The sequence below is a fragment of the Lampris incognitus genome, chromosome 10 (assembly GCF_029633865.1).
Source record: "Lampris incognitus isolate fLamInc1 chromosome 10, fLamInc1.hap2, whole genome shotgun sequence".
Lineage (NCBI taxonomy): Eukaryota > Metazoa > Chordata > Actinopteri > Lampriformes > Lampridae > Lampris > Lampris incognitus.
In genome coordinates, this window is record NC_079220.1 from 2,214,692 (window position 1) to 2,226,976 (window position 12,285).

The 12,285-nt window shown below is 48.5% G+C and overlaps 1 protein-coding gene across 1 annotated transcript; it reads left to right on the forward strand.

Moving 5' to 3' along the window:
- The first annotated feature begins 935 nt into the window (after positions 1 to 935).
- LOC130119148 (TANK-binding kinase 1-binding protein 1-like) lies at positions 936 to 12,049 on the forward strand. The gene is made up of 12 exons (XM_056287565.1): positions 936 to 1,166; positions 1,279 to 1,410; positions 1,905 to 2,009; positions 3,077 to 3,224; positions 3,454 to 3,647; positions 4,210 to 4,271; positions 4,355 to 4,478; positions 5,953 to 6,099; positions 6,457 to 6,753; positions 11,487 to 11,567; positions 11,646 to 11,834; positions 11,921 to 12,049. The coding sequence occupies exons 1-12, from the start codon at positions 936 to 938 to the stop codon at positions 12,047 to 12,049; spliced, it is 1,839 nt and encodes a 612-aa protein (XP_056143540.1).
- The last annotated feature ends 236 nt before the right edge of the window (positions 12,050 to 12,285 follow it).

Consider the following 12,285-nt stretch of genomic DNA (forward strand, 5'->3'; position numbering starts at 1 on the left):
GCCAATGAGTTGCAGGGGGTGGGAGGGTCCAGTAGATGGCAGACGCTGAGCCCTGGCTGTGACAGGGTTGCCCACGGCTGCCTAGCTCAGTGGACTCCTGGCATCTGGTGTGAGACAGATTGGCTCTGGTCTAAAGAGTCACTGTGGGGCATGGCTCTCACCTCCGGCAAGACACATACACACACACACACATAGAGATGCAGAGTCACAAACATTCACTTACATAAACCAATGCAAAAACACACACTCACAGACATACAAAGGGACACACACAAAGACATGTATAAACAGATACAGAAATACACACACACACACACACACACACACACACACACACACACACACACACACACAAACAACACGCACACATGCATGCAAGCGCGCACACACAGTATCTGGATATGCTGCTTGGTAGCGTTGGTATCACTAGTGCACAGTGACTAGTTTTTGCCGACATCAAATCTGTCTGTCTGTCAGTACGTCTGTCTGTCTGTCTTTGTATTTTTCCCCTGCAGTCTTTAACATAGTTGATATTGCTGGAGATTCTGGACGCTGATGGAGTTTTGGCCGGCATCTCTCACCCCATCTCTCTTTTCAAATTGCCATTTTTACTGATTGTACTTTTGACACAGGTTAATTTATCGAAAACTTTGTATTTCTATGTATGTATAACACATACAATGAGGCAGTGGTGCTGTCTGAGGCCAGGTGCTGCTGACTGTCCAGGATTTTTTTTCAGTTGGTTGATAGAAATATTGAAGGGCATTGGTGAAAGTGGGCAGCCTTATCTCACACCACGCCTCTGAAAGAAGCATTTTGTTCTTTTACCTCCAGTGTTAACGGAAAACTTGTTGGAATACTTTGACTTCATAATGTCATGAGGTTTTTACCCCCAACAGATGTTCCTCTGTCTGTCTCTCTCTAGCTAACTAATGATGGACTTATTTGGTGGAGGAGAGCTGGGGCTTTTGGGTGGAGGGGAGGGTTTGAGAGACGATGTGGGTGTGGCAGGAATCAACTGGACAGCCAATCCACTTCCAGATGACATGTATCCTGCATCAGGATTTGCCCTGGCAGCTGCCTATCATGACATTAAGACACGGTTGGCCAGTCTGGAGAGAGAGAACAGCAGCATCAAGAGGAAACTGAAACACTATGAGGTCAAGGTAACCAATGTGTGTATATAAATAAATAAACAAATGTAAAAAAAAAAAAAAACATGCAAACACAGTGTAGAATACAACAAAACAGAACCTTCCTTACCTTTTTTTGGTTTAGTTTCCTATGATCAGTGGCTTTGGAGAGGAGAAGGTGTTGTGTTGTTCCTGTGAGACAGTTGTAAAAGAGACCAGCAGCACCCTGTCAGAAACCAACGACCTCCAGCAGAAGATTAACTCTCTCACCCAGGAGGTAGAGTACAAAGCAGCATCCCCTACTGGCACAACACACTGTCTGGTTGCCCCGTCACTCAGAGGCCCCTGCTGCCGATCGACCCGGTCCCGGCTCTGTTCTGTCCTGGCCTCACAGTGGTGGAATGAACTCCCCACTGATGTCAGGACAGCGGAGTCGCTGCCCATCTTTCGGCGCAGGTTGAAAACTCAAGAACTACTACCCTGTTACTTGTTCTTAGCACTTATTGTATTCACTCATTAAAAAAAACAAATCCCTTTCTTGCACTTTTACTTTAGCACTGGTTTTGCTCTTAGATGCTTGTTTAGATGCACTTATGACCTCTGATGACTAGTAGTTCTCCTGATTTCCTACGTTAAATGATGCATTTATTGTAAGTCGCTTTGGATAAAAGCGTCGGCTAAATGACTAATGGAATGTAATGTAATGATAGACCTGACGATGAACTGCCAGGATGACAACACTTAACCTCTCTGACTGTCTGTCTGTCTCAGCTTCAGGACAGTAAGGAGAGAGAGGAGAGGTTGGAGGATGTTATTCAGGCCTATGAGAAAATACACCTGGAGAAGACCAATGTCCAGAGAGACCTGGACAAAATGGTCAGTGCACACACATGCGCATACACATACACATCCCTGTGGAGATAGTATATATATATATATATGTTAGGAGTCACAACGTGCCACTTGTAGAAGTTGGCTAGCTAATGTCTGTGGCCCGGTGGCACAGTGGTTAGCCCTGTCACCTCGCAGCAAGAAGGTCCTGGGTTCGAATCCCCGGGGTTGTGCAACCTTGGGAGTCATCCCAGGTCATCCATTCTCTGTGTGGAGTTTGTATGTTGTATGTCCCCGTGTCTGCGGTGGGTTTTCTCTGGGTGCACCCGTTTCCCCCACTATCAAAAAAGACATGTATGATAGGGTTAATACTCCTGTCTGCGCCCCTGACCGAGGCATGGCAAGACCAACTGGAGTTGGTCCCCGGGTGCTGCACAGCGGCTGCCCACTGCTCCAAGCTACACAGCTAGGATGGGTTAAATGCAGAGGAAGATTTTCCCCACGGGGATCAATAAAGTATATCAAAATCAAATTCTAACCGTGTTTTCTCAGGAATATGGCCTCTCAATAAGAGCCAATGTCGCCCCCTGTTTGCCAGTCAGGAAGAAAAAAAAAATCAAGCTCTTCGTGGACATTGGTTCACAGATCATTTAGAAAGCTGGTCGCAGATTTAGGGGTTTCAAATATCATCTTAAAAACCCTTTGTTTTAATATCAGTAATAGACATAAAAATGAAAGCCACTTAATTCGACATTGTATTCTTACAACACATCTTTCCTCTGCCTTTAAGCCATCTTGAAGTATAGCAGCAGCGCGCATATGATACATGTGCCTTCACTGCACCTTTACAAGGCCTGTTACACCTGTTTACATACGCCCTTCTACACGTTTCCTCTATTGGTCATCTCTTGCCTCTCTGACAAACAGCATTGTTTTTTAGCTGTTATGGTGTTTAACATCTTACTTGTCCCTGACACAGACCAGCTGCTCTGGTCTGGCCTTGTTTAAAGGGAATGAATGGGTATTTCTTGCTAATCTCTTTCAGAAAACTCTGACAGAGTTGACAACCTCAACTCTGTGTGCATGTGCGTGTGTGTGTGCGTGTGTGTTAGACTACCCTTGCAGAGCAACATGTAGAGCGGATCAGGAGTTTGGAGATGGCTGTAAGAGAGCGAGACACCGCCCTGCAGAAACTCAGCATCAAGCTGCACAATAAGGATGCCAGTTCTCCGGCCAACAGCAGCCTGAACGTGCCCAGAGGTCAGCAGCACTCATCACACAGACCCAATCAGAGCAAGCAGACGAAGTCATCATAGTTTTATCCCTACTAGTTGTGATACTAGTACTACCAAAAGCAGCACCAGTATTTGTTGTAGTAGTTGTAATAGAGGTGATAGAAAAAAGCAAAAACTCATCTGATCAAAAGAACTGGACAGCAAATTCAAATGTCGTGCTCTCTCTCTCTCTCTTTCTTAACTGTCCCTATCAGAGAGCCGTGGGGCTACACTGCAGAGCTCCTGCAGTCTGGACGCCCTGTCAGACCTGAAGCTGCAGCGTTTGGAGGCGGAACTAGAAGGGGCAAGGCACAAGGTGGAGGGGGCGTGTCAGAGGGAGAAGGAGCTGAGGGTGGAGCTTCAAAGACTGCAGCAGGAAGTGGCACAACTACAGAAAGCCCAGAGACAGGTGACTTAGATAATTCCTGGGGTTATAACACACGTGTGTATTTATGAATCACAAGCAGTCACAATGTCCGGAATAGAGTTAGATAGTCGATTGATACCAACACGGGGATCGCCGGTTCGAATTCCCGTTACCTCCGGCTTGGTCGGGCAGCCCTACAGACACAATTGGCCGTGTCTGCGGGTGGGAAGCCGGATGTGGGTATGTGTCCTGGTTGCTGCACTAGCGCCTCCTCTGGTCGGTCGGGGTGCCTGTTCGGGGGGGGGGGGAGGGGGAAGTGGGGGGAATAGCGTGATCCTCCCACACGCTACATCCTTCTGGTGAAACTCCTCACTGTCAGGTTAAAAGAAGCGGCTGGCGACTCCACATGTATGGGAGGAGGCATGTGGTAGTCTGCAGCCCTCCACGGATCAGCAGAGGTGGAGCAGCGACCAGGGCGGCTCAGAAGGGTGGGGTAATTCGCCAAGTACAGTTGGGGAGAAAAAGGGGGAGAAATCCCCCCCCAAAAAAGGTAGTCGATTAAAAGATGGATCCTTTATGTGGATGCTCTGTCTCTCTGTCTCAGGAAATGACATCATCGTGTGAACACTGTGACGTCGAGTGGATAAAGAAAGCAGGAGATGAACAGTAAGTCTGTCTTCCTCTTTTCATCTTTCTATCTATACATTATAGTTTATCTGTTTACCCCCCCCCCCCCCTCTGTTTTGCAGGGTGAACTTAGCGCTAGCTTACACTGAGCTGACAGAGGAACTGGGTCGAGTTCACCGCCTGGCAGCCAAACAGAGTGAGCTCCTTCACCAGAACTCACAGGAGCCTGGTAGGCCATATACCTCCGTGAGTTAGATGATGATGGGAAGCAGAGGTTCTCTCACTGACCCTGACTTTTCCTTCATGCATCTAAAGTATTTCTTTTCAGAGGTCAACACACTTGAGAAGGTCACTGTTCATTAAAAATAATGTTTTGGGGTTCACTGCTAAGAGTTACAAACAAATATGTGACGGTATCATCTAAAATATTATTATCATATAAATGAAGGTCTTTGAAACCTGAAACATTCAACATGAACAACAGACTGTCTGAGTCCTGTCTTGCTTCTTCCATCCAGCCATTATTCAGACCGCTCATCCTGCTCTCAGGGTCGTGGGGATGCTGGAGCCTATCCCAGCAGTCATTGGGCGGCAGGCTGGGAGACACCCTGGACAGGCCGTTAGGCCATCAGAGGGCACACGCACACGCACACACACACACACACACACACACACACACACACACACACACACACACACACACACACACACACACACACACACACACACACACACACACACACCTAGGGACAAGTTAGTACGGCTGATTCACCTGACCTACATGTCTTTGGACTGTGGGAGGAAACCGGAGCACCCGGAGGAAACCCACGCAGACACGGGGAGAACATGCAAACTCCACCCAGAGGACGACCCGGGGGACACCCCCAAGGTTGGACTACCCCGGGGCTCGAACCCAGGACCTTCTTGCTGTGAGGCGACCGTGTTAACCACTGCACCACCGTGCCGCGTTGTTTTGCTTCAGTTACACACAATACACACATTTGCAGAACATACATAGAGTTACATACCACACACCAGTGAGTCAAGTACTTGACTCACTGGATTTTGCTCCTTATTTGTTGAGCACTTTCCCGACTGTTGAGTGTTTCTTTTAACAAAGTTAGATTTACATACTACAGTGGCGGTTGGTGCTAAAAAAATTTGGGGGGGGGCGCAATGCACCTTGGCACAGCCAACCTGACAGCTGCTTTAATGTCCACACAGTCACAGAGTTATTAAGAAGGACAATGTAGCCTATAGATTTTATCAGGGTTCGTAGACGGTGGATGATTGACAGTCGAGACGAGGCGTGGTGGTGGGTGTGAACATGATTGACAGCCACGAGAATTGTCCAATCACATTAGATCAAAAAACATTAAAACAATACCAATTCACTGCCAATAAAAGTGGGAGTGTCTGGGGCGCACAGACCTGCGCCCCCTGGAAAATCTAAAGAAACCAATCAGACAGCAGCCTCAGGTCACCTGCTCGCCACAAGTTTGAGGGCTTACATAAGGTATCTGGGAGCTGTCTGGTACCACCAGAGTCCTCTGGGTGATTTCTGACTCGGTTTTGCAGATCGTTTCTGCAGGGTCGGGGCTTGAACCTCACACCGCTGTGTTACCACAAAACTCATTCAGTCTATCTCTGTCTGTCTCTCTCTCTCCCAGTCTCTCGTCCTCCACCAGCTCCTCAGCATGTCTCACCCACATCCCCCCAGCATCCATCCCTCACCCCAGACAGGCTCTTCCCCTCCCCCTCGCCCCCCGCCTCCCCGGTGGATGGCCCCACCTCTGCCTCCTACTCCCACCGACCAACCAGCAGCCGTCTCCGGGCAAAGTTCCAGGGTCGCCGTAGTTACTCAGAGGTGAGGCTGAGACTCCCACCGACCCACGTACCAGTACTGATGTACCAGTCTGAGTCTTGTTGTCTTTTGGAGAAGAAAGAAAAGCTGAAGACAGTTCAGCTAGATAGACCAACAGTCAGATAGAATAGATAGATATCCCACAGACGACAAACATACGCCTTTAGCATACAGTGGATGTAGATACAGATATGAAGCAGGGATGCCTAATGTTTTACTCTTCTGACTGTAAAGAGTTAAAGACATGACGCGCTGTGTCAGCATCAGTTTCAGTAAACACACAAATTAGGGGAAAACTCTTTACTTACGTTTCCCTCCTGGTGTTACAGCGAGTGTGCATGTCACCGCTTTGACCCTCAGGTGTCGGACCCCTCGGCCCTCCACAGGCTTTTGGCTGGTCCGATGAGGGATCCCGTATCCACCCTCCCTAAGCCCCGGTCTCTGCTGGGCGGGAGTGGCGGGTACCCCCAAACCAAACCTCAGCTCCGCACCTCCCTTATAGGACTGGTCCGACCGGCCTCTGCCCATGGAGGAGGGGGGGAGAGAGGAGGAGGAGAGGGGGGAGGAGGAGGGAGAGGAGGGGGCAGCAGTCTCAGTAACAGCCCCCATCATCGGGCTCTGGACCTGGTGGACCTGGACTTTCCCCTGGCTGCTGAGGTAAAGGTTACTTTAAACTCACAAAATGTTGTCTTGTTCTGATCCACTGACCTTGTTTTTATATTTTTTATTTTTAACTCGACTAAGATGACATTCCATATGACACAGGGAGGTTTAGGAGTAGAATCTGTAATGTAGCAAGTTGGCGAACTGTATGGGCAATTTCGCCCCATCGCTTAGTTTTGGTTTGTGTTGTGGGTTGGATTTGAAAATGGGAGAAGTGAGCGGCCGGGACAAAAGCGGTTTGTTACAGCGGAGTCATGGAAGTGCCTACTTTTATGATGTGTTCCCGCCACACCCCACACCAAACTTTTACTCAGCGCCAATCAATGAAAAGTGAATGGAAAGAGGGGATATGGTGCAACAAGCCATCATTTCACCTCACGCTACGTATACGCATAACATAATATATCGATCCATTCTTAACAGTCAGCAAAACAACGGCAAGCCGACATTCTCAAAAAAAACCTTTCCACCACCGCGAACCTAGTTCTAGCTCTGGTCTGGTGCTAATGCTGGTTCGCAGTTAGTTCAACTTGAGAAACTTCTTAAACACCTTTTCCACTGCCCTGGTGCCAGTGCCAGTGCCTAATCTAGAACCGGTGCCAGTCTTTTTCCACTGAAAAAAGACTGGCACCGGCACGGCACCACAAAATTGCTGGACCAAAAGATGGAACCTGACGTTAGTGGCTATGGGAGGGGCTGCCGCAAGAAATGTGCCGCCCTACCGGGTGGCGTCGTGGTCTTTTCCGTTGTCTACCATCACGAGATCTCCGGTTCAAATCCCTGTGTTACCTCCGGCTTGGTCGGGCGTCCCTGCAGACACAATTGGCTGTGTCTGCAGGTGGAGAGCCGGATGTGGGAAAGAGTGGGATAGTTGTCTATGTACAACTGGGGAGAAAAAAATTGGGGGTGGGGGGCGGGATTAAAAAAAAAAGGAAAAAGAAATTCACCGCCTCTTAACCCTTGGCGCATGTCTTGATGTTTGGTTTCGCAGTAAAATTAGAAATTCGCCACCATTTTGAGAAAACACGAGTGAAAGCAGAGTGAAAGCTTCAGTAGAACAGCGGGACAAATCACAAGCAAACTGAAGACGGTAAAGAAGCATTATAGAGATCATAGAATAGAACTGTGGAAAAGTGGTGCAGGTTTGAAACGCTTATGAAACGGTTTGCTTGTCCATGGCATCGAGCCACGTCATTATGTCACCGTATGTCTCCGAAGATGAGGCGAGAAATCAGCTGTGTAGGGTTTGTATTTTGTACAATTTCATATACAACGTTCATGTGCTACTTCATCATTAAAAAATCAACTGTACAGATTTCAAATACTGGCAGTTTTACGAAAATCAATGGCAAATTGATAATTTGCTTCAACATTTTCAGAGTTGAGAAGCTCTACAGACTGGCGACCAGCCAGCCAATCACGCTCACAGACGCCACTGTGATTTCAATGGGATTTCAAATTCACTCTGTCAAAGTTGTGCAGATAAAGTATTTGCTGATAAAACCATTTGATTTCTATCAAACTTTGATTTGAAGTGTCATGTGCATGCATTTTTCGGCAGAACTGATTGTTGCTGCCGAGTCAACACCATCAACCTCAGCACCACAATAATGCAGCACCAACTCTGATGGACAGGCCACGTCATCCGCATGTCCGACACATGTCTCCCCAAACAGATCCTGTACTCCAGCTGAAGGAAGGTCAGATAGCTCCCGGTGGGCAAAAGAAACATTTCAAGGACAATATCAAGACCAGTCTGAAGAAATTCAACATCACATCAAGCAACTGGGAAAACATTGCACTGGCTAGGCGCTCCTGGAAGGAATCCATGCAGGAAGGAGCTGCACGTTAGGAGATGGAATTCCTCTGTGCCGCAGAGAAAAAGCGACAGCACCGCAAGGAGAGAGAGAAAAAGGCTCAGCCACCACCACTTTCCCCTGTCCATGCTGCCCCAAAGTATGTGGATCATGGATCGGCCTCTACAGCCATCTAAAGACCCACAAGTAGACAACCCAACGGAGAGGACAGTCATACTCACTTCAAGTGACCACCGATGATGATGATGATTATGATGATGATGCAATTTCACCCTTAAACTGGGGCAGAATTGAAATTCATTCCCTCTCATGTCAAACCATCCACACCACACATCTAGAGAGACCCCTTCCTGCAGAATAACAAGGACATCGTCATCAAGATGGTACCGCAGATGGTAGTCTCGGGTCTGCGCTCTCTTGTACTTTTTCTGTTTTTGTTTGTTTAGTTTCCAGTGCCCACTCACTGATCACATACAGCAGAGAATAACATTTCAGCCTCCAACTGTCCACTGGACAGAGCCTTGATGGCCCAGACCACACAACCATGACATCAACGATTATATAAAAGTCTGTGTGGACTGCATTGTCCCTGAAAAGACTGCCCCATGTTATTTAAATAACAAGCCATGGGTAACGAAGGATATCAAAGCCTTTCCTGAAAGCAAAGAAGAGGGCCTTTAGAGCTGGCAATAAGGAGGAGGGGAGAAAACTCTAAGGGGACCTTAAAGTGAGAATCAGGAAGGCTAAAGGTAATTACAGAGAGAAGTTGGAGCCAAAACTCCAACAGAACAACATGAGAGGGGTCTGGAGTCGTATGAAGACCATTACTGGTTTCAGGCCGACTGGCAGCAGAGGAGTTGAGGGCAGCTTGGACAGGGCCAACGAACTTGATGTGTTCTTTAATAGGTTTGACACAATGACCCCTCCCCATTCCCCCCTGGTCTCACCTGTTGCCTGCCTTCATCAACTGTCAAATTCATTGCCCCCCTCCTCTTTCCAGCCCCCCATCTACCGGTGGAGGCCCCCCTCCCCCACCCTGAGTTCCCGGACCAATGGCCCTCTCCAACCTGTCGACTCCCCCCCTCCCCCTACCTGGAACACCTACAGTGTGCTTCACAGTTGACCATGTCAGAAGACAGTTGATGAGACTTTATGCAAGCAAGGCGGCAGGCCCAGATGGTGTTAGCCCCAGGGTGTTCAAAGCCTGTTCTCCCCAGTTATGTGGAGTGCTTCACCATGTCTTCAACATGAGCCTTAGACTTCAAAGGGTCCCTGTGCTGTGGAAGACGTCCTGCCTTGTTCCTGTGCCTAAACCGCTGTTTTCTAGTGATTCCAAGGTCTATAGACTGGTAGCATTGACCTCCCACATTATGAAGACCCTGGAAAGACTTATACTGGAGCATCTTCAACCCATGGTCAAGCCACACTTGGACCCCCCCTCCAGTTTGCCTACCAGCCGCGACTGGGAGTTGAGGATGCCATCATTTACTTGCTTAACCGTGCCTACGCCCTCCTGGATAGGCCAGGGAGCACTGTGAGGGTCATGTTCTTTGACTTCTCCAGTGCCTTCAACACCATCCGGCCTGCTCTACTGGGTGAGAAGCTGACAGCAATGCGGGTAGATGCCCCCCTTGTGTCCGGGATTGTTGACTACCTTACTGGTAGACCACAGTATGTGCACTTGCAACAGTGTATGTCAGACAGAGTGGGCAGCAACACTGGGGCTCCGCAGGTGATTACTGGTTAACTTTTCCTGCAAGCCACGCAGTTTTCACAGAAAGGGAATCAGGAACATTTCACTTCATGTACTTGCGTACATGGAATTAAATTAAATATTGTTTCCCCCAGCCCACAGCAGTGCAACACAAAGACACATTGGACTCAAAGACGCATATCCAAAAACTAAAAGAACACATATATCCAAACTGAGCAACAAAAATGAACTGTCCAAGTTAACAAACGCCATCAAGGATGACTGTCGGAACTGCCGGTTTGCATTGGCTAGCAGTTAACTTAGCCTACTCCACCTTCGCATCCTGTCAGACCACCCTCGGTGTTTCCTCTTCGGGCGTAGCTCCAAGCAGGGCCATGGTCCTTGGGCCCACCAGACGAAGCAGACCAGGCTCCCCCAGCCGATCCAACGCCAGACACCCTCAATACACCTCCCCACACTCCACAAGATGACACCAAAAACGCAGTCAACACTAGGTGAGGCCGCTGCCAGACCGCCCTCGGTGTTATCGGAACTGCCGGTCTGCATCGGCTAGCAGTTAGCTTAGCCTGTCCCGCTTCCGTGTCCTGTCAGACCGCCCTCAGTGTTTCCTCTTCAGGCGCAGCTCCAGGCAGGGCCGTGATCCCTGGGCCCTCAGGACGCAGAAGACCAAGCTCTCCCAGCCGATCCAGTGCCAGCTCTCCCAGCCATCAAACGAAGACAAACTTAGATGCAGACATGGACAAAGACACTACATGGACGGTACTGGGTGAGGCTGTTACAAACGTAAGTTCACTATGCCATCTTCCCACACTGGTACTGGGTGAGGCCGCTGCAAACGTGAGTTCGCGCCGCCATCTTCCTACGACCAAAAGGTGACCGGATCCCTTTCAATTTCTTAAACAGCGACACACCTGCAGGTTAGACTACCCCAAGATCATCCGACCACCAAGCGGTTCTTGATAATTAATAAAGATTGCCTTTGCAGGTGGAGAACCTGAATTCCACTAGCAGATTTACTCTGTCTAGGACATATTCCCTGTGTTGTATGCCAAGCGTGCCAACAGCACAGATTAAAAAGAAGAAACATCTTGTTCTATCTTTTACTGGTAGGAGAATAAACTCAACATTACAGCAGGGCTTAGAATTCTCTAGATTATGGACAATTGTTTCTATTTTAATCACCATGTTCTTTTCAGGTGCACCATTTCTGTCGACTTGAAGACCCCCCTGAGCCCACTCCACTGGTAACTCCACCCCAATCCTCCGATGATGAAGAGGTGATACATTTACCTTCCATCTACCTTACTACCCATCTATCTATATAATATCTATGTTTGTCTGTCTATCTCCATCAGGAGTGGGTGTGTCCTTCTCTAGTTGCCAGCCCACCTTGCCTGCTGGGTGCAACAGGGATTGGCTCATCGTCACCTAGGGAACAACCCCCCCATCCCTCATTCTCTGCCCCGGAGGGTGCGGCCACACTCTCCTGTCACCTGCCTGCCTACATCAACAGTGAACATGCTCAGTCCTGGCCTTCTATCAACGTAAGTGGAGAATGGTTATGTTGGAAGAGGAGTAGCGTTCCACTCTGGATAGTCTCATCCTTGGCTCTCTCTCTCTTTCTCTGTAGTTATGGATGGAGTCAGAGGAGAATGCGATGCGTAGCTGCCCTCTGTGTCAGCTGACCTTCCCTACTGGATATCCAGATGACGCCCTGATCAAACACATTGACTCCCACCTGGAGAACAGCAAGATCTAACTCCATTCATTTATCGTGCTTCTTCTTCAAATCTCTTTTTAAGTTTTATTTATCCAGGCCAGATTTACCGAGTGTGCATGCTTGAACACCCCTGCCCTGATTCAGTTCCAGTTCATTTACTCCAACTAATTTTGCCCAATTATGGTCTTCGACTCTGGTCTACTGTGGGATCTGTCCAGCACAACCAGTCTTTTCTTGTCAAGTCACACACAGACATAACCTCATCCCCCTTTAAA